General features: G+C 42.6%; 4 protein-coding genes across 12 annotated transcripts; 2 read left to right on the top strand and 2 right to left on the bottom strand.

The window, feature by feature from the left end:
* Window positions 1–299: 299 nt before the first annotated feature.
* On the bottom strand, window positions 300–4,469 carry fam234a (family with sequence similarity 234 member A). 2 transcript variants are annotated; one of them, XM_028408799.1, is made up of 12 exons: window positions 4,204–4,469; window positions 3,311–3,609; window positions 3,118–3,228; window positions 2,856–3,038; window positions 2,591–2,715; window positions 2,371–2,503; window positions 2,168–2,300; window positions 1,945–2,088; window positions 1,779–1,860; window positions 1,558–1,710; window positions 1,372–1,474; window positions 300–1,285 (listed from the first exon to the last, which is right to left on the bottom strand). In XM_028408799.1, exons 2-12 carry the CDS (start codon window positions 3,573–3,575, stop codon window positions 1,077–1,079), a joined length of 1,641 nt encoding a protein of 546 aa, XP_028264600.1. In that variant the 5' UTR covers window positions 3,576–3,609; window positions 4,204–4,469; the 3' UTR covers window positions 300–1,076. The 2 variants fall into 2 exon arrangements, with proteins under 2 accessions (XP_028264600.1, XP_028264598.1); XM_028408797.1 differs by having other exon boundaries at window positions 3,311–3,606.
* Window positions 4,470–4,630: 161 nt separating this feature from the next.
* On the top strand, window positions 4,631–9,979 carry luc7l (LUC7-like (S. cerevisiae)). 3 transcript variants are annotated; one of them, XM_028407579.1, is made up of 12 exons: window positions 4,644–4,847; window positions 5,965–6,035; window positions 6,334–6,417; window positions 7,026–7,120; window positions 7,283–7,381; window positions 7,529–7,639; window positions 7,763–7,906; window positions 7,989–8,165; window positions 8,336–8,424; window positions 8,511–8,540; window positions 8,629–8,796; window positions 8,938–9,979. In XM_028407579.1, the coding sequence occupies exons 3-12, from the start codon at window positions 6,408–6,410 to the stop codon at window positions 9,056–9,058; spliced, it is 1,044 nt and encodes a 347-aa protein (XP_028263380.1). In that variant the 5' UTR covers window positions 4,644–4,847; window positions 5,965–6,035; window positions 6,334–6,407; the 3' UTR covers window positions 9,059–9,979. The 3 variants fall into 3 exon arrangements, with proteins under 3 accessions (XP_028263379.1, XP_028263380.1, XP_028263381.1); XM_028407578.1 differs by lacking the exons at window positions 5,965–6,035; window positions 6,334–6,417 and having other exon boundaries at window positions 4,631–4,847; XM_028407580.1 differs by lacking the exons at window positions 4,644–4,847; window positions 6,334–6,417 and having other exon boundaries at window positions 5,986–6,035.
* Window positions 9,980–10,485: 506 nt separating this feature from the next.
* LOC114437129 (epidermal growth factor receptor kinase substrate 8-like protein 1) lies at window positions 10,486–17,662 on the bottom strand. Of its 2 annotated transcripts, none has more exons than XM_028407576.1 (19): window positions 17,534–17,662; window positions 16,776–16,860; window positions 16,536–16,694; window positions 16,287–16,436; window positions 16,076–16,173; window positions 15,093–15,205; window positions 14,791–14,846; window positions 14,573–14,705; window positions 14,392–14,480; window positions 14,236–14,310; window positions 13,191–13,339; window positions 12,832–12,976; window positions 12,549–12,607; window positions 12,357–12,459; window positions 12,084–12,209; window positions 11,836–11,989; window positions 11,402–11,567; window positions 11,182–11,314; window positions 10,486–11,086 (listed from the first exon to the last, which is right to left on the bottom strand). In XM_028407576.1, the coding sequence occupies exons 2-19, from the start codon at window positions 16,800–16,802 to the stop codon at window positions 11,000–11,002; spliced, it is 2,022 nt and encodes a 673-aa protein (XP_028263377.1). In that variant the 5' UTR covers window positions 16,803–16,860; window positions 17,534–17,662; the 3' UTR covers window positions 10,486–10,999. The 2 variants fall into 2 exon arrangements, with proteins under 2 accessions (XP_028263377.1, XP_028263378.1); XM_028407577.1 differs by having other exon boundaries at window positions 12,549–12,604.
* A 361-nt stretch (window positions 17,663–18,023) lies between these two features.
* Window positions 18,024–24,832, top strand: LOC114437627 (sodium-dependent neutral amino acid transporter B(0)AT2-like). Of its 5 annotated transcripts, none has more exons than XM_028408436.1 (13): window positions 18,038–18,125; window positions 18,229–18,282; window positions 19,817–20,036; window positions 20,284–20,441; window positions 20,633–20,753; window positions 20,839–21,014; window positions 22,103–22,213; window positions 22,314–22,555; window positions 22,646–22,829; window positions 22,902–23,103; window positions 23,183–23,342; window positions 23,421–23,583; window positions 23,668–24,832. In XM_028408436.1, exons 3-13 carry the CDS (start codon window positions 19,817–19,819, stop codon window positions 23,914–23,916), a joined length of 1,986 nt encoding a protein of 661 aa, XP_028264237.1. In that variant the 5' UTR covers window positions 18,038–18,125; window positions 18,229–18,282; the 3' UTR covers window positions 23,917–24,832. The 5 variants fall into 5 exon arrangements, with proteins under 5 accessions (XP_028264236.1, XP_028264237.1, XP_028264235.1 ...); XM_028408434.1 differs by having other exon boundaries at window positions 18,046–18,125; window positions 18,229–19,300; XM_028408435.1 differs by lacking the exon at window positions 18,229–18,282 and having other exon boundaries at window positions 18,024–18,125.
* The last annotated feature ends 2,814 nt before the right edge of the window (window positions 24,833–27,646 follow it).

Below are 27,646 nucleotides of genomic sequence, written 5' to 3'. Positions count from 1 at the left end.
GCATTGAGGGCTGGCCTACACTAGAGGGCAGTAGAGTGTACGATTGACTATTAATTGATTTTTGTATCGATTTAAAATGAGCAAATGCCATCGAGTCATAGACTTACTTTGACACATTTTAGACTTTAAAAAGTCAGTCACTTTTAGTGTATGATTGTATCATATAAAGACTAAAATTAAACATTTTAAATTGAGTTTAGTGTTGCACAGAATAATTCACCTTCATTTGTGAGAGCTGCACTGACTACAAACATTTTGTATTCCAAGGTTGGAGGATATTTGAAGCTGACCCAGAGCCATTATTTTTTAAATATTTATTCAATTCAAATTCAAACATTTCATGATAAATCAGAAAGAAAAGTTGCTTCACTACAGGCCTGGTCCACAGGTTTAATATATTAAAGTCTACCAAAAATAAGAACTTCATTTCCCCTCATGTTCCTACTATAAATCACTGAGAAAAAAACAGCATACCCACAGCAATAACACAGACTTAAAGTTGAGACCCAGCACTGAGGGAAGGTTTAGTCGGTGTGCAGTAAAGAACATCACAAGTTACAGCATCTTGGATTAATAGACACCTTTTGATTGTCGACTAAAAAAAATCTTCTTAAAATGTCATCACTTCTGTACACCTTTAGGTTGGAGAGGTGTTTACAGTTAAAGCAAATTTACCTAAAACTACGCTAGCTTCATCACCGTATTCCTTTAAGGCCACTGCAGGTACGACTAAACACCATGTGGTAGCACGTCTGCTACCTTTAAAGCGTAGCAAGGTTGCATAGATCTGAACAGCTCTAATCCAGCCTTGCCTGTTTAAAGAGCGTTGCATTGATAAATGAAAGTGCTACAGACAATACAGCAAGGTAGAACTAGTGCATCAGCAGGAGAACAGAAATCTGTGCGAGGTGACTGTCAGTGGACAGCAGCTCTTTGGACACTTTGATAGTATGAAGATAGAAAATTCCCACTTTCATGAAAGAACCAAGGTAACTTCTTTGGTGGTCAGCAGTTAGAAAGTCGTAGTGTATATGCTTTAGGTCAGCAGGGGACAAACTTTGCAGCTGGTCCTTTCTCTAACTGCTGAAGCGGAGTCGGTTGAAGGCCTCTTTGATGTCCTCACTGGTATCCGAACTCCCGCCGGTATCAACGCGGAGCACTTTGCTGTCGGGAACGTCCTGCTTCAGCTTCTGCTTGCGAAGAACCACGGTGCCTTCAGCTCCCTCTTTTACAGGACCTGTCAGCAGGATGTAGGCAGCATGGCGTCCTCGCTCCATCAGTGTGGCTAATGTAACCCAAAAAACAACAACAGTGTCTTATTGTGCTGTAGTTAATCACACTATGTCAAGTAAAAAGAAGAATAAAACACACCTCTGAATGTTACGATGTGGTCTGTGATGTTGGCGGACTCGAGGAGGACTTTAGAATAAAGAGGATGCAGCATGTAGGAGCGGCTCTCGGTCATGAATGGCACCTGAAAGAAAACATCTGAGCGGTCAGAAAACAAGCTGTAAATCTCTTGAGTAGTGCAGTTTCTCATGAAGGCAGTGCACTCACAGATGAGTTGGCCTCTGAGGGCATCAGGCCCCAAAACATGAAGATTGAGAAGGAGTTTGCGGTTAGTATTGAGGCGGGTCTGGGCGAGTTAGGACTGGCAAAGAGGTTCACCTCCCACAACACACCACCAGACTTCCCATCCAGAATTACTATCTGCACACAAGTGGCACAGTTTATGAGGAAAAGTAGATCCGTGAAAGTACATATTAAATTCAACTCACCCTCTTTGTGTAGTTCCCAATGTTTTCCTCAACCACAACATCAAGCAAATTATCTTTGTTAAAGTGGCCAAAGGAGGGTGTGCTGAAAGAAGAACACAAAGATTTGATTATACACAAAACCTGACAATCACACAACTACCATGACTGAAATATACATAAAGGGTACCTGAGGACTGAGCTGCTATTAAATCTCCACAGAGCCTGCATCGTGTCTCTATGCACTAATACCACCTCCTTCTCAGCCACTATCAGCAGATTGGACGAATGATCTGCTGCCTCTGGTCTGACCACATGACTCACTCCTTCAGACCTACAGTGCAGAAAAAATATAAAGGCTCAGTTGTTTTGTTGAAGTGATAATCAAGCGGTTAATATGAACTTCTTCTTACTCATAGATGGGTACAAGGCCCGATGTGTGGCTGGCTTTTTCCTCCCAGTGCTTGTCCTTCTGGAGGCCTGCTTCCATCCCTGCTTTAGCTTTGCCAACAATCCTCCAAAGTGCCAGGCCATACAAGCCAGTGTCTGTGAATGAATGCACACTTACACACCACTGCCACTGTGTACACAATTACAGTCATAACAGAGTACAAACCTTTTTGTAGTAGTACATAGTAAGAACCTTGCGCAGTGCGGTGGAGGAGATGATGGGCTGTCAGTGTGGAATCGAGAACTACTGTAGAACCAATCTGAACACCAGTCTTCCCTGAGAGCAATACCAGCTGAGTCTGCAGATGTGATATTTAAATTCGAAAATGTGAACTCCAAGCACTGAGAATGATGTGATTTAATGATTTGCTGCTATGTGTGTTTACCTGTGTGTGATCAGAAGCCACCAGAGCCACATCACTGACTTTGTCGCCATCCACATCGAGGACACTAAGAACAGGCACAGAGCTGTGCAGACCAGTGGGCTGAGGCTGCTGCCAAACTACTTTACCTGACAACAAACACACCATGTGGGAACAGTGCATCTGAGATTAGATAATGTCCTTAATATTGTAGCTGTCACAATAAATCTGACTTTGTGAGACATGTAATGCATAGTACATAGTACAGAGACTTCCAAGAGTCACTAACCAGTGAGCCTGTCAACAGCTGTGAGTCGGTCAGAGTGGGACAGCAAACAGTCCCAGTTTCTGCCTGTATCTTTTTCCAGACCACACTGAGCCCAGTGGAACTCAGCCTCCAGAGCACATTCCCAAAGAGTCTCTCCACGTGTGCCATCCACTGCTACCATGAATAAACATGGTGAAGACAGACCTAAAAACACACAGAATTTTATCTGAATTATGCTATTAAACAGAATAAAGAGGCAAACTCCTGTTTTTGCACTTCATACCTGTGTCAGCGCATGATTTGTTCTGAGTGCCTTCTGTGCTTTTGACGATAAATAGGACATCCATCACCTTGTCACTGCTTGCATGCTCAATAGCTAAGAAGTTATAGGTTGCTGTGGTGAGGACAAAACAGCAGTTAGCCACACATTTAAGACACTAGCAAGAAGTAAAAAAAAAGGACAGTGATACACACACCTGCCTCAGGGACAGTCTTCTTCCAGGTAACATGGTACTGTGGTCTGACAGGACAGGGGATGATGAAGGAGAAGGCGAACACTATCGTAAGGCAGAGGAACAATGACAGGAAGAAGACTGCTGTTCGCCAGTGGGTCATTTTGGCAAAACCCAGGCCTTCCTTACAACTCTTCTTCTTCTTTAGCTCAGTTGCTGTTCCTGTGTCAGCACCATCCTCCCCCCTCTTCAGAGGATCAGCCTCAGCAGCACGTTCTGTAGACTCCATTGTGGCATCAATGCATCACTGGCTCACAGATCTACTTGACAGGAGGAAATAGAAATTTTAGTCCCATATATCTGTGTCAGTGTTAAATGCTAACCTGACAGAGAGCTAGCTGGCATTCACAGATATATGAGATGAAAAATACTGGAGGCAGCAGTGTCTGACAGTCCAGCTATTTCTGCTGCATCACCCTTTGTCGATCTGTGTCTATTCAGACGTGCCAGCACTGACTCCAGAGATTTCTCAGCACAAAAGCAGAAAGCCCAGGACAGCACACCCTGTGGTTTGTTCTATTCCCAGGGGCGTATTACTCTGGTATGAAACGGACAGAAGATTTGTTTTGTAAACATAGTTAGCTTGACTACAACGAGCATATACGTTTTTGATAATTTCAGGCTGTAATGTTGGTTCGGTAACATTACGCGAACAGTTACCACCGACTAGCTAAATGTATTACCCACGGCTAAGAGATTGACTAAGAAAAGTTTGGTTAGAACAGTTTGCTAACTTGTTGCACAAAGGTCCACCACGCGAAACAAGACTGCAAGTGGCACAAATAGACAAGCATATCTTACTTTTGAGTTTAACATAACAGTTGGCACAGATTGGAGAAAAGTAAGTAAAGACTTACTTTAAAGTCTGCCGTGTCGTCTGCCTTGCGGTCACTGGTATGGCTAACCTATGGTTGCAGGCCTGACAACAAAGCTGCCTGTCAACTGCGTAAACAAACCCCAGACAGCGTGACTGAGATTTTCTCACCCTGAATTTTTTCTTACAGGTAGCCCTAAAACGAAAATGTGTGGATAAATAATGGCACAATCCACAACCACGGCATTAAAACGTTTTATACATATTGTCTAACCTAAACTGAAGAGTCATTTGTATTTAAGGCAACCAGCAGAAGACTGCAGGTTGTGGAACTGCTGCCTGAAAGTCCCAGTTCAGGGCATATATATCACCATTCTTATTGGTCGATGCACTTGCACTGGAACGTTACAATTGGCTAATTTCGGACATATGTCCCGCCCCTTGTTCAAATGACATCTGTCGTCATTTCCTCAACATCGAGCGGAAACTGAGTTCACGAAAAGGGAGAAAAGCTGCGAGGGGAGATGCTTGGATGAATACATATTCAAAAAAATAACAAATAAAATAAGGAACTGTTTTCAGTTGCTTAATTTTTATATAGTGTGATCGACGAAAGACTCCCAGTAATGTCTGCCCAAGCTCAAATGAGAGCTTTGCTCGACCAGCTAATGGGAACAGCGAGGGATGGTGAGTTGCCGTAGTATGCTAGCAGAGCTAGCTAGATAGCCAAGATGGAGCCACTGCTGAGGCTGGCTTGTGTTGGCGTGTGATGGACAGACCTGCATGAATGGATGTACTGCAGAGGGCTGTTTAAAACACGATAACATTAGATTTTAACAGCCTTTTATGGATTCATGCCAAGATTTAATGTTTGTATCCACGGTGGCTAGTTTTTTTAAGTAAAGTTTTGTTTCGTACTTTACACGTTATCTAACGTTTTTAGCTAGTGGCTAAAATAGCTAACGCCAGCTAAATATTTACGGAGCCATAAGGCGCCATGGTACCGTGTGATAAACCATTGATCAACTCATTTGTGAATCCATGGATAACTTTGACGCTACCGCGTTAGTGTATAAAGTTGATAGACTTTCTGCGGTCACGGGGGCTTGAAATAGCACAAAGCATACCAATAGCCGAATCAACATTATAATGCATTATTGGGGTCGTCAAGTGAGATATCGAAAAATGCTGGTAATCTAATTAAAATCCCAAAGGCAAGATGAAAAAAGCATATTTAAAGAGTCAATGGTAGCTGTAATTTTTCATGATGGCCCCAATAGTCACTTTTAAAACTACTTATTGTTATAACAGATCTAATGCATGAGCAGAGTGTTGATTAACACTGTGTGTACTTAATTTTTTACCAGGTACCATTACACAATCATATGTAGTAGCTTTGTTTCGTGTAATTTTTCCTTAGTGGGTATTAATTTGAGCAAGCTGTTTTAGTTTTAGTCCTTGATATTGGTGGACCACTAGTTGTCTGAATTAATGTGTTGTAGCCATCTGGATACAAGCATTAATTGGTAAATTGGCTGTCAAGTCTGATTGGCATGGGCCAGAAAATGGCAGTCATTAACTGCCCTGCCTATTGATAAATCAGTTTCATTCTTACAGTAGTCTGAAAAGCCTGCAGCCACGTGGATCATCTTTTTATCAAGTTGATAATTTGGTTTGTAGAGTAAGAGTGGTTTTGTGTTGTGAGTTTGTGAGTGTATGTGTGATGAGATTGATATCAAATTCTTCCCATACATTTGTTGCATACAAACTGAACAATTGTGGCCCCTTTATTTTATTCATTAAGGTTCAGTGTATCTTTGCCAGCCTACAACAATCTGCAAAGGAGTTGCAGAAAAGCCTCATGTTCATCGAGCCGTGAGTCACACATAATTTTTAAAGCTGTTATGATGAATATCCAAACAATTTGTTTGCCTTCCGGAAGTTATTGTAGCCATTTTTAATCACATAAATGGGTAAATCTTCAGTGGCACCATAAGTACAAATTGGAGTAATATTATACAGCTTGAGCTAAGGTGTCTGGTCGCGTTATATCCAGACGAGCAGTTTTCCATTACACGTCTGTTTTCAGAAGGCAATTTTTAGCACTCCACACAAAACCTTTGCACACATTGACAATCTGACTTTGACTATGACTCCCAACTTCTTACTACAGGTATGGGCAAGAAAACTGTTCCCATTTATACTTTTCTACAGCGGGTTTAAAATTCTGCAGCTGAGGTCTTGAAGATGCAGAAGGGTACAGTATGTGGTGCAGATCGCAGTGTGTATAAACAACATTTTCCTTGGATTTTTTTGTTTTTAATTTTTCAGTATTTTATATTTGTAAAAGGCTTGGCTGGAATATTTGTATGAAATATTCATGTTTCTATTTATAGACTATTACTAGCTGTGTTTCCTGCACAGTAAGTTTGAGTGTAATGAAAAAGTACCAAACTAAAGAAGATCCTTTGACACTAGTTAAGGCAAAAACTTGTGTGCTCCACATTTGTGTATTGAGGCTTTAGCAGTTTCATATTTTTGTTATGGTTATGGCTTGGTTATGGTAAGAATACCAGGAAGTACCGCATGTACAGAGTCATGTTAAACTACAGTCCAGTAGAGCCACTAAAATGTAAATATGGCACACTAGTTAAACAGATTGTTATAGTCAAGCTTTGACAGTCAGCAGTTGTAGCAATTGGGTTTCACTCATTTAGATGGGTACAAATATCTGAATGAAATTATGGTGATACATATTTGAATTGATGTAGTGCAATCAGTAGTGTATGTTAAAGCACTGGATACCTCGCCCCTGCTGTAGTATGTGAGGTCTTTCTCATTGTTCTTCTGTTTGGACTTTTTCAGGCGATGAGACACGGCAGAGGGTCAAGTTCACTGACGAGCGAGTCTGCAAAAGTCATCTTCTCAACTGCTGTCCACATGACATCCTGTCTGGAACTGTAAGTAGGCCACAGTCAAGGACACCTGAAAATGATTGCAGTGTCCTCGAAAACATTTAATCCTCATTTCTTCCTGTGAACTATGTGAAATGAAAAGAATCTGAATGTGTTGAAGTACAGTTAAATTATACAATATGATTTAATTATTTGTCTTTATAACAGCGTATGGACCTGGGGGAGTGCACAAAGATCCATGACCTAGCACTTCGGGCAGATTATGAAATTGCCTCCAAGGAGAGAGATCTTTTCTTTGAGCTAGATGTAAGTGGTGTCCTTCTTCTATAAATGATAACAGATAAACAAGGCATGTTGCATTTGTTATTCGCATTCTCGTGACAGTCACAGCATTTCTAAAAACATTCAAATGAGATCTTTCTTCTTCTTTCCTTTTTTTTTAAACTCCTTTAGGCGGTGGATCACCTGGAGTCGTTCATCGTTGACTGTGACCGAAGGACTGAACTGGCCAAAAAGCGCCTGGCTGAGACCCAAGAAGAAATCAGCGCTGAGGTGGCAGCAAAGGTGAGTTACCAAAGATGTACAGATGTTCTGAACCCCAAATGTTTAACTTTTTATACAGTTTTCAGTCTTCCCTATCTATGATATATATCTCTACTCTAAACTGGTGGTGTGGTTGCTTTGTAGGCAGAGAAGGTGCATGAGCTGAATGAGGAAATTGGAAAGCTCCTGGCCAAGGCTGAACAACTTGGAGCTGAGGGCAATGTGGACGAGGCTCAGAAGGTCTTGCAGGAAGTGGAGAAAGTCCGCACTAGGAAGAAGGATGCAGAGGTGAGGAAGGAGTGTTTTGGTAGTTTGGTGGTGGTGCTTTTTGTAGTTCAGTTCCTCAGTGTCTCTTTGTCTACTTTCTCAGGAAGAATACAGAAACTCCATGCCGGCCTCAAGCTTCCAGCAACAAAAGCTTCGAGTATGTGAAGTGTGCTCTGCTTACCTTGGGCTGCATGACAATGATCGTCGTTTGGCCGACCATTTTGGCGGAAAACTTCACCTGGGTTTCATCCAGATCAGAGAGAAACTGGACCAACTAAAGGTTTGTACCAGACTTTCACATATGTATTGTAATCCTGTAAAAACACCAACAAACTCTTTAGACATGGAGCATTCACTGTTTATTGCCCCCCGGGGGACAAATAAAGTTGTTTGATTTGATTATAAGATTTGTTTTGCTTCAAACTGAGCAGTGTCTTTTATTACGATCAGAAAACTGTGGTTGACAAGCAAGAGAAGAGGAACCAAGAGCGCCTAAAGAGACGAGAAGAGAGGGAGAAAGAGGAACGAATGAAAAGGAGGTGAGTAAAGTCCCATAAAGTTGTGTTCTCTGTCATGTGTACATGTTACTCTTTAACCTTATGTTTGTCATCAATGTATTTTATAGGACCAGATCAAGGAGCAGAGAGCATCGAAGGTAAGGAAATGTCCTCTTATGTCTAATGTAGATTTTCTTTTTCGTGTTAACATTTTTCATGTTGAGTGTCATCTGTTATTTCTGCCAGGTCTCGTTCTCGCGATCGTGATCGCAGGAGGAGACGCTCACGCTCCACGTCTCGAGACAGGCGCCGTACTCGCTCACGCTCCAGGGACAGGAAGAGACGGCATCGCACCCGATCCCGTTCACGCAGCCGCGGACACCGTCACAGCCACGAGCAGAGCTCCAGACACAAGTAAATACACACTTCACATTCTCATGTTGCCACTGTTGGTGAAAAATGTGTTGGATGTAATAAATTATAGACATGGGACAAAATCTCTTTATTGTTATGTCTTTGTAGCTGCGTATTTATTGGTAAGCTTTTGTCACCCAGGTCATCCAGGGACCGAGAGCGCTCATCAAGAGACCGGTCAAGAGAGAGAGACAGGAGGGACGGAATGAATGGCAGGTCAGACTCCCGCAGGGCAGACGACAGGGACATGGGAGACCTCTGAGTTCCAACTCCATCCACCACGACACACAGCCTCCTCTTGTCTCCGTCACCATGTATAATTACCTAATGTTGAACACAGTCCTTGCCTTGACCCCTCTGTTCTCCCGCCTGCCTCCTTTCTTTGCTTTAATTCAGCCAGCCTAGAGGTAACCCAACTGAAGTATTGTATGGAATCACTTTTCAAGCATCCAGATACTTCAGGGTTGCTTTTGAATAACGGGTGGTGGTTATTGAGTAGTGGAGTGTACCATAATACCCACATCTGTAATTTTGACGGCTGTCTGTCTTATGTCTTCTGAAAGCTACCCTACAATGAGTCTGATAGAAAAGGCAAATTGGTCTGCTGGACTGGAGCATACATTGTAACTGGTCCATATTGTTTTATTAACTTTTGATAAATTGTAAATGTGTATTGGGCCTACTGATTGTTATGGTCTGAAATTTATTGTCCTATAATGTAGTTTAATTTCCAGTCTCCCTCTGATTTATTTTCTAATGGTAAAGTCCTCGAATGTCAGTCCACATGTTTGTCTCCACTACTTATTTCTCTTTTGAAATTCAGACATACAGGTTTTAAAGTTGTTAGCATTAGTTTCTGACTTGCATCTCAGTGTTCGTTTCGTTACTCATTTTATGCTTCCAGTAGTGAAGGGAATTGATTTGATTGGTCAGTATCAGTAAATGCTTGTTTTAAGTTGTATTGTTGGCAAGTCTCTTTTTTTATAGTTTACTTCCATCTTGATTTCTTATTTAACAAAATGAAGATAAATGATATTTTCAGAATTATTGTTGGCATGTGAAGCAGTAGGTTCAGAAAAGCTGCAACGACCCTTCAAGTGCAGTCATACATTAAAAGTTTGGCCCACCTTGGACAGATTCTTTTGTGACTAGACTTATAAATAAATGCAAACATTTTAATGGATGCACTGCTTTATACCTGATGTGTGATGTCATATGTTTTGCTGGAAATCTTTCTTTAAAGTCTCACAACAAAATTCACTGTTTGAATTTTTTATTTCCTGCTTGGTCTTTCTGTTAAATCACGTGTCACAAAGATAAATACATTCATGTTAGTCCAACTACAAGCCAGACAGGAGTCAGAAGAACGTAGCATACATATCATCGTTAAATTAGTTAATTAGCTCAGATCTGCTTGCATCTAAAAATGTCTTTTAAACATGGAGTTAGTATGATGCTCATGTGTTTCTTAAAGTCAAGGAAGGATCCTTTCTTGGCGGGAAGTCCCATAACATTTGCAGGTATTGGAATTAAAATGGAAATGGCCATAAGCCAATAACAGTGATATGGGTGATTATATTGTTTATTACTTGCAATATCCCCAGTAAACAGATTGTAAATGGTGTAATTACAGTGGCAAGTGATAAAAGGGACAAGTATGTCTGCAGTGTGGTGGTTTTTATGATGCTGCCATGGCATCTGCATTGGTACTACCATTTATTTACTATAGCCTCGATGTTCTCTGAAATAGGGTAAAAAAATTATATGTACATATTTGATATGTTGATCAATATTAGCACAAAGGATAATTAAAAAGATTCACTCTGGTGCAGCTGTACGTTCTCAGCTGCCACTTCATCAAATCCTGCTGAGGGAGTATTGCCTTCTTTTAACGTCCATCCAGACAATTCTCAAGGATGATTGGTGCGTATCCCATGTGCTGTCAGAGGACCCTTAATCCTCTGCACACACACACAAACATATCACCATCGAAGATGGAACCTTTTCAATGATCAGCCATTACAATTTCTCCAACTTGGATTTCTTCCTCTGATGGATCCAACGTGAAAGGAACCAAGAACACACCCTTGACTTTGAGAAACGGCAGATGTTTGATGGTGACGTGATCGCTGCGTGTTGCCTCTGGTAAATATGAATTCAGTCCTTCCACTAAATCTCTGCATGATGACAAAGATGCTGCTGCTCACAATGTGCTGCTCTCCAGTTTCAGATCCACCTTCATTTTCTGTTTCTCCATGACCGCCTCCAGCTCTGTGGCCCTTCTCGCGTCCTGTAGAAACAGATCGGGATGGATGGTAAGCAAGCTTCGGCATTTCACACACACACATGAACTGAGTAAAAGTTTGCTGTAATTGTGTTTGTTACCTCTAGCAATGCTTTCTGCACAGTGAGCTGACTGTACACTCTGGCTCCCTCATCTGGAATCACAGCACGCAGCTCCTCTTTGTTGAGGGAGAAGAGCTGTGCCCCTGTCAGAACACCCAAACACGACACCGTCCTGTGGAGCACAAAGTACAATAAAACATAAAACATCACTGCTGCAGCTGCACTCATCCACCGGCTGATCTGGTGTGAAGTCACTCACGGTTCGCTGAAGCCCTTCCCTCGGAGCCACTCGGCCACCTCCTCTGGGGGAGAGTGATAGTCCAAAGGGACAGAGGTGCCGGAGGAACGTGGGATGACCAGAGGTTTGTTCAGATTGGCCTTTCCGTTGGTCAGCCTCTGTAGCAGCTCATCATTCACCAACATGACTGAGAAGACACAAGATTTTAAGGTTTGAAACACCAATAAGCAGGGCCGGTCAAAGCCTTTATGGGGCCACTACTATGGGGCTACTCGTTTGTATTAATCAATGTTATTTTTTAAAATATAAAATATATATGTTATCATGGATTTTTGGTGCTCTCTTTGGGGGCCCCAAGCGACCGCATATTTTGCATATGTCTTGGGCTGGCCCTGCCAATAAGTAACTAAAGGACGCTGAAAACCAGTCAGAGTTGAAAGTGCAAAATCTGGTACCTTTGTCTGTGTCCTCAGCAGCTGGCACATGTTGGCTGTATGGCGGTAAGCTACGTGGGCGCTGGGGGGAGTTGGATGGGGCGGCTTGGGGCAGAGCAGGAGGACTGGGAGGCACTGCATGGAAAGTCTTGGCGAGAGGAGGTGGAGCTGGAGCCTGGAGGAAGAGTGAAATCAACACTCAGTAATGTGCAGGTGAGCGCATACTTCTTTGAATTAGTGTGCAAGCCGGTGTGTGTAGTGTCACTTACACTTGGAGGTTTGTTGGTGACAGGGCTGTCTATATGAGCCACCGGTTCCAAGATGTTGAAAGGCACAAAGCCGATCTGGTTGAACCGATTGCGACACTTCCACCAGCGCTTAGATGACTCGACCACCTGAGAGTAAGTTTACTGTATCAACACTATTCACATGATGTCAAACCAAGGGCTCTGCTTACACACACGCTTACACAGCTGCCTACTTTTAGACATACAGATAATAAAAATGCACAAAGACGCCTGTGAATGCAGTGACTTTATTACCTCCAGTGTCTCCCCCTGCTGCACCGACAGCTCACTGCTGTTCCTGGCTATGAAGTCGTAACTGCAGCTGTAGAGTCTCTCCGGCTCTGGCAGGGGTGCATCTCTGCCATGAAAGAGACAGGGGACAGTGTTCCCATGTAAGTTGAGGCAAAAGAGATCAGCTGATTGATTTGCATATTAAAGATGACCTACGTTTCATTTCTGTTGCGGGTGTTTAGAGGGCTGGGATGCTGAGGGGGCTGCTGCTGCTGCTGTAGATACATACACATTTAAATGAGTTGTAGACAAGGATCATATTGAAAGGACATCCACTACACAGACTTTTCAGCACATGACTGATCTCTGCATCCCCACTCTTTATTGTACTTAATGCTTATTATGTGAAAACTCCATGTAGTACTTTTACACGTTCACATGTTGAGCAGTGTGACACAGTGTTTCAGGTTTTAACACATATCCTACTGGTATTCCATACCTCCTGTTTTACTCGGAGAGCTTCATGTTTGTGCTGTGACTCGACCGGATCCTCCCAAACCTGCCCGTCCGCCCTCAAGGCTTCTGGCTTCCAGCCGTCTAAGAACACAGGGGTGTATGGAGCTACAGGTCCTCTGAGCTGAGAGCTGAGTGAGTAGAAACAGTTAGAGCCATTGTCTTTGTTGCACTTACTGAAGTTTATATATAGATGTTTTTAAGCTAATACTGATGGTAGAAAGGCTTCATTTAGTCTCAATAAATTCGATAACTGGCATAGATACATCATAGGATGGATAGATTGTTAGTTATCTCAGGAGCAAACAAGCTAAATTCATTGGTGATGATAATTATTGTGCTGACCGAGGGAGCGTCCAGTTAGGACCCAGAGACGTCCACAGCTGCCTCTCCTCCTCATTCAGGTTTTCTTGCAGCAGGGAAATGGCAGCGTTGGTCATGGCAGGGCTGGACACTGAGGCTCCCAGAGCTGGTCCCCCGGTCGTTTTCACCATCTGCGCACACACACAGACATCAACAGAGGTCAAAGTTAATGCTCCCAGATTAAAAGCCACTGAAGCACAGACACACATAAAGGCCTAATGAACACATGTACACACAGAGATATGAGGCTCTGCGTTTCCACTCAGGTGTGCCTGTATACACAAATCAAAACACACCCCTTTAAGTCTTTCTTTTGATGAGGACTGATTCATGGAGGCGCAGGATATGTCAAACTGAGACACACCTGGAATTCCTGATGCTTCACATTTTATTTGACACGCATGCATTCGTTATTTTGGCTTCAATGAAAGTGGAGCTCTGAGGAGACGACAACGTGGCCTTTCTAGCAGCTCGAATCTAAACCAAATGTTTGCGACCCAGAGCTGGTGCCTGCATACAAATACTGCCAAACCAGATCAAACAAATGCTGCATTTATCGAGTGCTTGGAGTTTCTGTGAGGCTGCGATACAGGGAACTGCCCTCTGTAAACACTGAGAGTACCCAACAACACTGCTGAACTACACTGCTGACTTTCCATTATTATGACATGAAACAGGCTTAATGTTTTTTCTTATGCGTGTCCAATAATCTCTCAGAGATGACCTGTTTACCCTCAGGTTACAAAAGATTAACATCTCCAGAGCAAATATTATTCTACGAATACACAATATTTATTTAAAGATGTTTGTCACAGTTTATTCTCACACATAACAGTATACTCCTGGGAATCATTTTTTTTTGTAAACAGCACATCAGAATAGGCTGATTTCCCACCTATGTTCCACCATTTTCTTTGCTACCATCATGGTTTTCCCACTCAAACACGGCACCATAGGGTGAGAAAACGTGCCAAAAACTGCAGTTCCTTAAATGTTTACAACAATAACAACAGTAGGTGTAACTCACCATATCCAGAGGCTTGAAGACGTGGTGAACGAGCTCCTCTGACGAAGGATTAGAGATGGTTGATTTTAGATGGGCCTGACAAAATAAGCAGAGGAGCTGAATATGCAGCACTGTGCCAAACAAATAGGAATAAATGCAGCTTCCCCGAATACACACCAAGAGGCTGAAGCAGTATTTGAACTTCTGAAACATATCGATAAACTCTTCCTCTGGTGGCGGACGGGCCTTTTCAGTGAGTAAATCCTCTGTTCACGCACAAAATGTGACAGTTATGATGAGATGAAGCTGTGTTGCTGCATATTAAAGGGATTTTTTATTAAATCTTTGTTTTTTTTACCTTCAGCACTCTGTTTTTTGCTTTTTTTGCTCTTTTTCTTCTTCCTCTGGTTCAGGACCGTTGCAGCCTCCGCAGCCTGCTGCAGCTTGGCCATGAAGTGTTCCATGTCGTCAAAACAGTGATTGAGGATACCCTGTGGAAGAACAGAACCAAAGTTGTTCAGATGATGAGAGGTGGGTGAAAAAAAAAAAGATGCAAAGGATGATGAGGAGACGCACCACTTCTCTCTCTGCTCGTAGGAAGGAGACATCTGGCCCGCCGCTCACGCCGTTTGCTGTAGTGAGAAGGTGCAGAGGTTTCAGTGCTTCCATTTTCATTCATGATCCATTTACATTTGGGGTTGGATTCCCGAGCCCCTCTTAGTCCTGAATCCCACCCCTCCCCTTTCACAAACACACAAAGCCATCTCTGTGCTCCCCTTAATACCTATCACAGAGTCTCACTTCTCTCCTTTCCTTCTTCTTAACTTCTCATCTATCAACATAACTGCCTGACAAACAGAAGCTTTTTTTCTTCTTACCTCTGGGTCCGGGGTAAGGTGGAGGATTGGTTGGTGGGGGATTTGGAGCATGTGGAATGGGGGGGCTCGGTATTTCATAGGGGTCAAGCATCTTTCCGTTGCTCTGAGGAACTCTGAAGGACAAGAGGAGGGTGTTAGCGTTTATTAAATTGCACCACAGGTTCAAAAGTCACAGCATTCTTGATGGCGTGGCCGCTCACTCAGCACCGCCACGGGAAGGCAACGCCCTTCAGTGTCAGATTAAGACGTCAAACATTTGCAAACATTCTTCGTCTGAAGGGATTGAAAGTAATATCCCCGACCAGTCGTACTTCTGAAATTCAAGCCTGCTGTGTTCCACTTTAACAACCTGACTGTGCCCTCACGGTTTCACCACACACAGCTACCCAAATCTGCAAACAACAAAGCAGCTGTAAAACTGCTGCATGTTTCACAGCTCCTGCATACAAGTCACTCAAATGAGTTGGCATCACAACAACACAAAACTCCACCATCATCATACCTTTCTTATCGCGTGCGTACGCCCTTCACGCGTCCTTTTAAAGAGAGAAATTTATCAAAGTAATCCCTTTAGCCTGCACACCGCCACCGTCATCCCTCCTCTGCTCTCTCTCACTGCTGTCTGTCACAATGGCCCTGTTATCTCTGTCACACCTTCTTAAGTTATGTAGAAACCAGTAAAACGAGTCTCTGTCTTGCTCTCTCAGCTGTTTACACTGTCCTCCCTGTCTCACCCATGCAGACAGGTGGATTGTGGCACAAGGCGGCTTTTAACTCAGTGGAAAATGAGACGTAAAAGGCAGAAAATCCATTTGTTTAGAGGGAGATTTGTCACTTAACATCTATGTTTGTATCTGTCTGTAATTATGTGGCTGTCCATTGCCTCCAACCATGTAAAAACCAATATGAACAACAACAAAAAACTTACATTATGGCTCAGATTTTTCTCTTCACAAGTTTTTCGCAGGTTTTTTTCACTGTACCTGAGAGCATCAGGGGGCTTCTTGCTGCTGCTGCTGTTGCTGCTGCTGCTGGAGGAACGCGAAACTGCTCGTCTGATGTCGTCACGGATTCGCTCCGCCTGTAAGGAAGTGAGAATCTGAACGTGGCATCACTTGTAAAACCTGAACTAGTCTAGTGACTGTTCAGACTGACTCACAGGGAAGCATGCTCGGGTCTCAGCCTGCTGCTCACCTTCACAGTTTCACAGTTAAAGAAGTGAATGTCTGGTTTCTTCAGGTCTGAAGCAAGACAGACCAAGAGGAGCAGTGATGGGAAATGTTTCTCTGTGTTGATGGCATCGCAGCGGAAGATGTGTTTGAAAGCGTACCTCTCCAGCTGGTCCTGCATGAGAAGACAAAGGTTTAAGATAAATGCAAATGAGAACAAAAATCTAAACTACAAACCCCCACCCCCACCCTCCCATGATGCTTCTGTCCTCACTTGGCTCTGTGTGTCTCTGAGAAGAATGGCCTCTGCTCCAACATCCAGGAGCATCTGCTGACTCCACAGCTTTTTATTCTGAGCCAGATGCGAGAGACGCGCCTGGGCCTCTTCTACATTCTGCACGTCTCCATCCTGGAGTGAGAAGGTCAGAAGGTGCTGCAGGAAGAAGACATGAGTGAGTTTAAATACCTTCAAAGAGTTCATTGAATGTACAGAGTGTAGTAGCTGCAGACCCACGTTAACAAGATGTGTGATGTTTGTCATCCTCAGTCCTATGTGTCAGCTGCTCCGGTGGTGAGAAGATGGTGGAAGTTGAGAGCGGCTACACCCGGAAATAGGGATTTAGTATCACAATTACTCGAATACCACCTTTAATCAAAGTTACATGTAATTCTAAAGATCTATCATGTTCTTAAAAGTATGTATTATTTCACAAATTGTTCATCTGATGTGTTTTAAGGTCTGATTATAATTCAAACCTGGAAGTACCTGGAAAAATCAACATCCTCCATATAATTTGCCCTTCCCCTATTTCCCTATTGCCAGCCTCTCATGTCTCTGTTTCAGTGTCACGCTGTGTGAGTGAATGAGCTGCCCAACCAGTTTATCCACAGTACGGTGGCGTATCACACTGCTTAATCGCCGTGACCGTCACTGCACAGGAATCACTTGTATCAAACACAGTGCACATAAAACAATCACATGTGTGTGTGTTTCATCAGAGCCAGAGTGGACATTCAACTTATTACCTAGTATAGCTGTGTAAGTGAAAGATACGTTCATGGATCAACCACCAAAGTTAGCAGCCAACAGGAAGTTGTTTAATGAACACATGTTTTGATGCCTGTAAATCCACATTTTGGTTCTAAATTCTAAATTAGTGGTGTTCTAGCTTAAAGATAATACACTTGCTGAGACAGTATTTTCAGTCCACCCGTCTAAATGATGAGTCTTACATGTTACTGACATCTACAGAGATGAATGAATCAACTTACCGAGGTAGCTTCCAGTGCTGTGTTCCTGATTTTAACAGCTGTGTGTGTTTGATGGTAAACCTGTCCTCACTCTCAGTGTAACTGGTATCACACACTCCTCTCTTTGGTATTGAAAGCTGTGAGGTGTGCCAGTCCCGCCCCGTCTAACGACCCAACCTTTCAGATAAAAAATATTTATTCTCTCTCCCACACACTCTCCTTCTCATCTGAGCACTAATCAGTAACATGAAAAAAGGACTGTTTTCTAGAAACAGCTGTCTTCCTCTCTGTGAGAGAGTTTACCTGAATTTAGAGTCAGGCACATGCAGTCTGATTCCATACTTTTTTAAAATCAACTAAATATCTTTACACAGTGTGCACACATTGTGGTCTGTGGGTTCAGGTGGGTTTTCCACAGACATTGGAGCGTGTCATATTTCACAACACTTTCCAATGGGTGGTGGACTTGTTTCCATTATCCTCCAATGGGGGAAATGTATGGGCGGAGTCAGGGTGGAGCGCACTCTCACATCAGGTCAGCGCGCTTGACTTTTAGTATAAGGACACTTGGAAAAACCCTTTTTTAAGATCCTCTGTGATTTGATACCCAAAGGTATTTATCGTTATCGTTTTATCGAATTTCTAGTTTCTTCTTTCTTTGCAGTATTTTTTTTATTAGGGAGTGAGAGTGGAGTTTGCTTTATTTACTTTCAAAGCAGGCATACGTGGCAGAGGGAGAGCGCGGATCTGTGTGACCATGTCACTGCTAGGTCAGTGGGCTTTGACAGAATCCCTGATCAAAATACATGTCTTTAAAGAATTTTAAACACTATTGCCTTTAAAACATTCAAAGACCAAAAATAACTTTGTTTAGAATCTCATTTTGTTGCATCAGCTCAGATTTTTTTTATGTTATATTAGGATCAAATGAGGGGAAAATACTTTTTTAAAACTGTAATACAGATTTAAATATGGTCGGATGTTATTTTAACCTCACACCACATGTTTCACATAATTAAATTACGGGTTTTGATGCGTCCAGGGTTTATCCAGGGACATGAGAGCCGTTTAGAATCAATCATTTCAGCCACTTGGATAATAAATGGTTAAAGACTTATTATTACGCGTTAGTATCGTTAGTATTACCCACATATTCAGGTGTTAAAATGAGGAGCGTAATCAAATGTCGATTTAAAATTTAAATGTATAACATTTAACACCTATAACAAACATTGATTAAGTCACCAGTGGAATCATTTATCTTTTAATTTCACTAACAGTCCAATAGTTAAAATAAAAAGAGTTTAACAACACAAGCAGCACGCATACTGTCAGTCTTTATGTGCCGTCTTGCCCATTTCTGCTAAAACTTGGTGTAGTATTGAGTGTAGTATTTTCCGTGCGCCCCTGAACGCAGCACGTACAGTTCTTGTCTTGCATCATCAGGAAGAAACAAGCCCCGAAGAAGAAAAGACAACTAAAAACCGCGAAAACGTGCGGCTTGATACATCAGAGGAATATTTAACGCGCGTATTCTTTTGTTAAAGTTGATCTTTATAGTTCAGTATTAGAATAAAATGATATAGTGTGAGACTTTTATTTTGACAGGAGGCTGAAGAATGAGCTAGCTCGCCGTATTGTTCGCAGCGTCGTCGTGACATTTGAGAAGGAGGCGACACGTGTTCCTCTGTGTGTGTGTAGAGGAAGGATAAAAGATTGTCCTGTTTTCTATCTGTGCCTCTCAGGGAGTTCTTCTATTAACCACCTCTCCGTTCACTACATCTTCAGGTTAGTTTGGTTTATTCACACTGCTTGAATACACGGACAAGACGTTCGAGGATGCGCATGATGTAGCTCAATGTTTACACCATTAAGGTGATGATGTATATATCAGTTATGTGTAAATAATATGTTTTATATGAGGAGATGTGTGTATCGGACCTTCCTCTAATCAGGGATTATTTACTAGGGTAACAAGGTGAATACACTCTTAGTGTAATTCACCACCAGCTGTCAGTGTCTGGCCACTGCTTGTAGCTTCCACTAACTAAAGCATGGTCCCTCTGCAACAAGTCATGCACTTATTGAAATGTATTTTCATCATGAAGCTCAAATATTAGCAGCATCTCCTGTTATCATGACATATGTCAATAAATCACCCTTTTATAGTGAATGTAAGTGGAATTAACTTCTTTTTAAATGCACAAAAAGTTCTTTACAAGTTCAAACTTTAACTTGACCTGAAAAATACTGTAAATCAATTGCATTATCTGTTGTTTAAGCACCATTTCTCTTTGATCTTAGATGGAGAAGCAGCCTTTGCCAGCTGATGATGAAAGGACAGGGATGAGAGAGTCAGGGGCTGATGGTCATGCCGGTGAGGAGGGCCAGCAGGGCTCGTCTGAGCCCACCGCTCGAGCCGGGTGGAACAGTAAAATAGAGTATTTTCTGGCTCAGGTGGGATTCAGCGTCGGCCTGGGAAATGTGTGGAGGTTTCCATATTTGTGCCACCAGAACGGAGGAGGTGAGTATCAGTTTTATCTGTGTTGGATGGATCCTGTGGATCCTGAGGTTTACTGTTTTTACATGGATGGAGGAGTTGGTGTCATCATCATCACATGACAGACATATGAGGACAAACGACACACTTGTTAGTGTTGTGCTTTAACAGCATGTCAATGCATCATCACAGTGACTGTATTTATGAAACGGCATCAGATTAAGTAGTAATATGCTGTCAGTCTAATTGAGTGTTGATCGCCTCTCCTCAGGAGCCTTTCTTCTCCTCTATGTGCTGCTGATGGTGGTTGTGGGAATTCCTCTGTTCTTTCTGGAGCTGGCTGCCGGTCAAGCCATCCGACAGGGCAGCATCGGAGTGTGGAAGTACATCTCTCCCAGGCTCGTAGGCATCGGATACTCCAGCTGTGTGGTAAGATAACAACTTTGAAACAGTGAACCCTCCTTCTAATGACAAACATAAATGTTTATGTGGTGCAGTTAGTTGTGCAGTGTATCACTTTGCCTTATATGTTGTGGTTACAACAAGGTCTTGAGTATCAGTTGCAGCTGTAGACCTGGTCTGTTATTCTGTGAAATAATCTTGTCCTCGAATGTGTCCAGGTTTGTTTTTTTGTGGCGCTCTACTACAATGTGATCCTTGCATGGAGTTTGTTCTATCTTGGGCACTCCTTCCAGCAGCCCTTACCATGGGAGCAGTGTCCAAAACAGGGGAATGTGACAGGTAAGCACCCGGCCCTCCATGCTACTATTCTACTCCATATTCTATACCAGACTGGTGGTTTATCTTATCTTCTTTTTTACAACAGTAAAAGAATGTGAGAAGAGCTCGCCCACTTCATACTTCTGGTACCGCAAAGCTTTGGATATCACAGACTCCATTGATGATACAGGCTCTTTCAACGTTTACATCGTCTGCTGTCTGCTGGCAGCCTGGACTGTGGTGTGCCTGGGGATGTTCAAGGGTATCAAGACTTCTGTGAAGGTACTTTTACAATGTGATTCACAGCATTTACGACCTTGAATGTTACTGTATGATCCAGAACTTTTAGCACCTGCTAATTTATTGCAGCACCTCACTCCTTACATTGATGTATTTAGCCTGGATTCCAAATAGATACATGTATGTTCTCGCCTGTCACAGGCTGTCTGACCTCCCTCTTCACCTTTACACCCTCTCTTTTGACACTGGCCAGTTGTCCATTCCCTTCTCCATGCTGCAGTTTTTAGGTGACAGAACTTTCCTCATGCAGGCTCAGCACTTTGCGTTTCAGTGAGTGAAGTGCTGAATCCATACATCAGTTAAAGTCACATCCTTTTTTAAACATAGCCATGCTAGGTACCATGAAGGGTGCTTTAATGAGACTGCAATGACGACTCATAAAAAAAGAAGCCCTGACTTCTCGACTGAACTACATTCAGTTCCCCTTTGTGTTACTTTCTCTGCTGGGTCAAATCCTAATCATGAGTTAGTCTGAGAGCTCAGGGTCACTCTGAGCGAAGGAATCTGAAGAATGTGTGGCTTTGGTGACGACTCACTGCACAACCACGCTGTGTGATTTTTACATTTTCACTCAGTCCTTGTGGTTTGTTTTCTTACACATTCTCAGTCGGCTAGTCCAGAAAATTACAGTATAATGAGCTGTGAGAGCTCATGAGTTTTTTTATACATTTCTGTGTGAATTTATGAGACAAGCTGCAGTAAACGCATCATGGTCGGAAATAGATTTACTGCACTTTGTGGTGACAGCTCAGAGGAAGTTGAAACACACATGCTGATTACATCAAATTCCCCACTGTAGCACCTGTTTTTGATCATATGGGCCATGTTGTCTTCATTTTGTAGCATCAGACAGCTGTAGGTCTGTTTGCACTTTCTGTTCATGGTAATAACTAATATGATTATCCGTATTCAGTTGTAGCTGTGTGTACCTTACACCACACTCACTTCCTTTGTTTCACATATGCTGTGTTTTATTTGTACATTTACCTATTGCATAATATTATTTTTTAGCTGGATATTTTCAATTTGTGTCCTCTGTGTTCAGTTAATCATTTGTTGCCATTTCCTAGGTGATGTATTTCTCCTCCATCTTCCCTTACGTGGTGCTGTTTTGCTTTCTTGTCCGAGGACTCCTGCTGGATGGAGCCTTTGAAGGAATCGCCTACATGTTCTACCCCAAGGTATTCACGCATGAAATGTCTGATATTAAGTGTAGCGGAAAACGGGCAGATGTGAATGTTCCCATGACACATGCCTGTTTTTCTCACTGTTTATTCACAGTTGGAAATCTGGGCGGATGTGCAGGTGTGGAGACAGGCGGCCACGCAGGTGTTCTTCGCCCTGGGTCTGGGCTTCGGCTCCATTATCGCGTACTCCTCTTACAATCCCAAGAACAACAACTGCCACCGCGACGCCTACACTGTCTCCTTCATAAACTTCCTCACATCTGTGCTGGCCACTCTGGTGGTGTTTGCTGTGCTCGGTTTCCGAGCTAAAGGAAAAGTGATGGAATGTGTTACCAGGTAAAAGGACAACTCTGGGCTGACGTGGCTGCAGACATTCTGCCTTGAGTTATGATTTATGCTTCTTTTTTTTTTTGCTTTGTTTTTTAGAAATGTGGTGGCACTATCACATCAGTTCCACAGCGGTGCTGTGAATCCAGACTTGATGCCAACCTTCAACTACTCTGATCCCAGTTCTGTGCCTCTAGAGGACTACAGGACCTGGTTTAAACAGCATGGCGGGAACATCTCTGGACGTCTGACAGACTGTAATCTGGAACAAGAGATGCAGAAGGTAAAGTCTGGGTTTCTTTGACTAAATTAAGTTTGTATGAAATCGATGGCTGACAGTTGTGCTCCTGTTCAGGGTGTTGAAGGCACAGGTCTAGCGTTCATTGCCTTCACTGAGGCCATGTCACTCCTACCTGGCAGCCCCTTCTGGTCTGCCCTCTTCTTCCTCATGCTGCTCAACCTGGGGCTCAGCACCATGTTCGGCACGATGGAGGGCATCCTCGCCCCCCTCACCGACTCCTTCAAAACTCTGGCCAACAACAAGACCAAATTTACAAGTAAACACCTGTTTCACCCTCCACTCTCTGACTCTGTATGCTCTGTGTTTATCCTCACACATTTGTCCTTTTGTTGCAGTTTTCAGCTGCATCATCGGCTTTGTGATCGGCCTGCTCTTCACACAGCGCTGTGGGAACTACTTTGTGACGATGTTTGACGATTACTCCGCCACTGTTCCCCTCATTATTGTGGTGGTTTTTGAGACCTTCAGTGTATCCTGGCTATATGGAGCTGATAGGTGAGATTGTTGTAATGCAGTTATTTAGTTTTACTTACAAAAATGCAGAAAGTTGAACACATATTTTTTTCTTTTAAGATTCCTTGATGACATCGAGGCCATGCTGGGCTGGCGTCCCACTGTCATCTACAAGTACCTGTGGAAATACATTTGCCTGTTTGCCATGCTGGGGCTGCTGGGAGCCACCACTATACGCATGTTCATCAAACGCCCCACTTATGTGGCATGGGACCAGGAAATGGTATGCAGACACTGAAAATACTGACAGCCATGTGAGATGAGTGTTTGGGAATGCTTTTGTGATTACTTTCTTTCTCTTTTTCAGGCCTCTGAGGTGGTGCGTGAGTACCCTGGCTGGGCTCTGGCTGTTTTGGCCTTATTGATCATATTTGCAATGATGCCCGTCCCACTGGGCTTGATCCGCGCCGTGCTGCTGGACAGGAATAAGCCGAAATCCAGAGACACCAATATTGGTCAGTACAGCATCGTTAACACTGACGAAACTCCTATGACTCCTATGACTGACATCTCAGAACTGGACGAGAGGAACGGGACAGTTGCTTCTGTTTACTAAAAAATGGACTTGTTACACATCTGGACATTAGAATCTAAGTTATCTGAGGCAAGCAAAGAACGAGGACCACAAAGCTGAATAAATGAAATGGGACTAAAAGACGCTTAAACATTTTAATGGGCTATTTTCTAAAGCAACAGTTTCACTGTTTTTAGTGAACATGTTGGATAAAAGTGTCCATATTTTAATATTTAAAAACATTTTTCACTTTTTTTTACTTCAATCAGAATGTACCGAGGATGTTTTTTATTGTTAGTGTTTTTACACACTTTTATGTGTGTAGGAAAGTTATTTATTGTGTACGTGAGCTGATGTTGTAAAATTGAGCAAAACCAGTGTTTCTCAGACTTCAGTACAGCCATAGACTTTGTGTCATGTTCCTCCATTTCATTTTAGGATCAACATTTAACATTCATACCTTTTTATTTGTCCTTTTTTTTTTAAACACTTGTCTGAGAGATGACCTCAACAGTTCTAACAGTGACTGCTCAGTGTTTCACCACTTGTGGTGTGGAGGACTGCTAAAACGTCTCCGTGATTTTATTGTTCTGTGATATCTCTTATCAGTCATTTTTACAGTGCATTAAGTGTAAATGTGTCACACTAGTAGAGACACTTTGGTCACACAGTATGTCAAAACCATGTACAGGTATAAGGTGTCTTCTCTGCACAGACACTCTTCATGTTTACAACTTCAAAAACACCCAAGCTGTGTGAGCCAACAGCTGATAGACACTTATTTTCATAAAAAGGCAGTCCGTTAAAAGGAAAAACACACCAACATATTGAATCTGTGTGACAGACCGCATGATAAAACCACTGATGGAATGTAAATATGTGAGCAGTTCATGTAAAAACTCTGAGAACAAATTGCTGTTTTGTGTGTATGTTTTTAGTAAAGCTTGAATGGAAAGAAGTTTTGTGTTTGTTAAAGAGAATCTTGCTTCTTGGTGAGAACAAAGCTGTATGTTTTTACTTTGGAAACATTGAAGCCTTTGGCTGTTGCATCACTTTCTCTCAGTTGCTGGCTGGCTGTTATCCCCTTTCATTGCCTGCTGTGTGCTGCGTCCCACCTGCACCACTATCTGCCTGGGAAAGTCGAAGCACGTCAGAACTGTGTAGCTGCAGCAGTAATAAGGAAAAACACGTGTGAAAATGTGGTTTTCTTATAATCTGCTTTTGTCGTATTGTGTCTGTCCAAGTCTGACAACTGGTGTGCAGGTGGTTTCAAATGTGAACCTCAAGGCCGTGAAGACGTGTGCACAGGCAGCTGACCTTTTGTAGCGCTTCACTTTCAGAGCGCTGCTGTGATTGTGAGATACGGTGAACGGTCGCTGTGTTTCTTTGTTGTTCTTTGGTATCTGTCAGTCCTTGAACAGTCTGAGGTTGGTAGACACTTGGTACACACTGTGCTGTTACTGAATCACTTCTGAAACTGCTGTTTGTTTCTGTCTGATTTATTGTTAGGTGACTTCTTTGGTTTCTGACATTTCAACACATTTGATGATATTCCATCTACAACAATTTCATTTTTTAACAGCTGTGCAAAAACAGTAAAATAAATAAATAGAGCAGCATATTGTTGTTAAATTCAGAGTGTCTTTGTCTTGATTACCAGAGCATTTCTTAACCACTCTCTAGCTGTGTGTGTGTGGAGGAGTATTCACAGGTGTCCCCATAGGAAAAATAAGGTGTCTGGGGAGTTCAGTTGTCTTGGATGCAGTTTCCCTTCAGTCAACCAGAGAGGCAAAGGGAACAGGACCAACACCCGACACAGAGAACACCGACGTCCTCGCTTCAACCTCAGGTAACCGTTCAACATTTACAGCTTTGTAGTGTTTGTGTATAATAGTCTGTTAAATTGTTTCAATGGTCTTTTTAGAGTGGCAGCGTGCTGTATGTTTTTACTAAGGAAAACAACAGCAGAGGCTTTTTAGCACATTCAAAAATAAGTCAAATATACATTAGTGCATGATTTCAGTTTTCACTGTTTGTGATGTTAGTGTACCAGCGGATGACCCACATGGCAGGCCTGGCAGTTTTGAGCCTGCTGCTCGTGTTTCCTCTGAGCAGCTCCCAGAGCACCCTACAGTCTGAGCAGGAGGTCAGCGGCCATCAGGCCCTACCGGCACCTCCTCCTCCTGCGCAACGGATACAGGACATTCTCAGAAAAGATGAAAACACTCTTTTAAATGCTAAGATGACATGTAAGTCTATGTAAATAACCACCGTTTAATAGAAGGAGCTAACATTTACTTCCAGCCTCTGGTATTTGTGCCCATACAGATGCCCAGGTAGACAAAGATAACGCCAAAGTAGGTCTGTTCATCGCTGCAGCCATGGGGACCTTCGCTCTGATGGCTGCTGTGTACTGTATCTACAACAAGTTCTACACCAAACAACAGTACCTGCACACCCAGCTCAACGAGGACTCAGGTAATTGTTATTGAACCATTTTCAGGCTCACACTGGGGGAAACAGTCGTTTAGAGCACCTGAAGGAATTGTAACATCTGTTTTTTTTTTTTGTCCTCGTCTCCTCTCATGGGTATCATATCATATAATATCAGACTGGCTAAACATGAGAAGTGATGAGTCATGTTTATTTTGGTACTAAAGAACCTCCTGCTCTTGTGGTGCAGCTTTAAAAGGAAACTCTTTTCTCCATCAGTAGCAAAGAAGGCATTATCTTTGTATTGTGCCAAGATTACTTGAGCGCCCCTGGTGGCCATGTGGTGAAGTGCAGGCTGCCATCTCCATTGAGACCAAGGAAACTCAGAAAATGGAGTTGTTGTTTTTTTTATATTAACAAATCGTGGTGTTTTTCTTAATTAAACCCTGTAAAGACAGAAAATAATGGTTAAGTAAAGTTTTGATAGTAAGGAAAAAAAGTGATATGATGAGAAAGAAAGTGAGCATGTTCCTACGTCTCTGCAGATTTAACCTCAGACGCTATGGATCCTCCCTCTGTGTTTTTCCACGCCTCTGTCGGCTCCAGTGCTCGGGACATGCAGAAGGCTGGCTATGGATCTCTCTCAGACACCCCGTCCATCATTTCCGTCCCGCCCTGTCTGTCCCCTCCTCCCTCTGCCATGCCCTTCCCTCCCCGCTACCTCTCTTCACAGTCTCTGAGAACAATATCGGCAAAAGATTTGGAGAAGAGCTACATCTGATTCTGAATGATAGTGTAGTGTGTAGTGAGTGTAGTGTAGGTGACAGGTGATTGAATGTGCATGTTATCAGACTCACTTTTTGTCCCACCCACTGTGCAAAATAGATAAAACAAGTCCCCAGATTAATTGTTTCTGTCCCTTACTGGAGAGATTCAGAAATTAATAATAATTTAAAAAAACTTCTCTGCACTGAAACCTCTCATTGAACAACCACATCTAATCTAAACTCTGTGCATCACAATCTGTGCTGTAGGTTTGTCAGCTAAAGTAGAAAATAAACAATCCAGTAATAAAAACAAATGTCTGATTTCTGATTTTGAATGATTAGCATGTCCAACACATAAAGCTGAGGCTCATCCTTTCTGGAGTTCAAAATGATGACCTGAACCTAACATGGACCTTTAAAACAAATCCCAGGTCTCATACCTGGGTTAACAGAAGAAACTAGACCAATTTCTGATTAATTTTCAAAATAAAAGCCTCGAATTAAAATCTGGAGATTAGTCAGAGAATCCATACATGGACCAAGAAACAAGTCAAAGGAGTCAAACAGGACAG

This window comes from Parambassis ranga, chromosome 6 (genome assembly GCF_900634625.1).
Source record: "Parambassis ranga chromosome 6, fParRan2.1, whole genome shotgun sequence".
NCBI lineage: Eukaryota > Metazoa > Chordata > Actinopteri > Ambassidae > Parambassis > Parambassis ranga.
This window is presented reverse-complemented; position numbering and strand designations above follow the sequence as displayed.

Bases quoted from the DNA above. Each gene is read 5' to 3' on its own strand.
- fam234a (XM_028408799.1), bottom strand. From the start codon at position 3,575: ATGGAGTCTACAGAACGTGCTGCTGAGGCTGATCCTCTGAAGAGGGGG. The intron at 3,039-3,117 runs GTATGAAGTGCA...GTGTGTTTTTAG, and splicing joins CAAATCATGCGCTGACACAG to GTCTGTCTTCACCATGTTTA. The intron at 2,089-2,167 runs GTAAGAAGAAGT...TCTGCACTGTAG, and splicing joins GGCCTTGTACCCATCTATGA to GTCTGAAGGAGTGAGTCATG.
- luc7l (XM_028407578.1), top strand. From the start codon at position 4,787: ATGTCTGCCCAAGCTCAAATGAGAGCTTTGCTCGACCAGCTAATGGGA. The intron at 7,640-7,762 runs GTGAGTTACCAA...GTTGCTTTGTAG, and splicing joins GCGCTGAGGTGGCAGCAAAG to GCAGAGAAGGTGCATGAGCT. The intron at 8,166-8,335 runs GTTTGTACCAGA...TATTACGATCAG, and splicing joins AGAAACTGGACCAACTAAAG to AAAACTGTGGTTGACAAGCA.
- LOC114437129 (XM_028407576.1), bottom strand. From the start codon at position 16,802: ATGACAAACATCACACATCTTGTTAAC. The intron at 15,206-16,075 runs GTACAGTGAAAA...CTTGTCCTTCAG, and splicing joins AAGCCCCCTGATGCTCTCAG to AGTTCCTCAGAGCAACGGAA. The intron at 14,481-14,572 runs GTAAAAAAAACA...GTGCGTGAACAG, and splicing joins CAAAAAACAGAGTGCTGAAG to AGGATTTACTCACTGAAAAG.
- LOC114437627 (XM_028408435.1), top strand. From the start codon at position 19,817: ATGGAGAAGCAGCCTTTGCCAGCTGATGATGAAAGGACAGGGATGAGA. The intron at 22,830-22,901 runs GTAAAGTCTGGG...GCTCCTGTTCAG, and splicing joins TGGAACAAGAGATGCAGAAG to GGTGTTGAAGGCACAGGTCT. The intron at 23,104-23,182 runs GTAAACACCTGT...CTTTTGTTGCAG, and splicing joins CAACAAGACCAAATTTACAA to TTTTCAGCTGCATCATCGGC.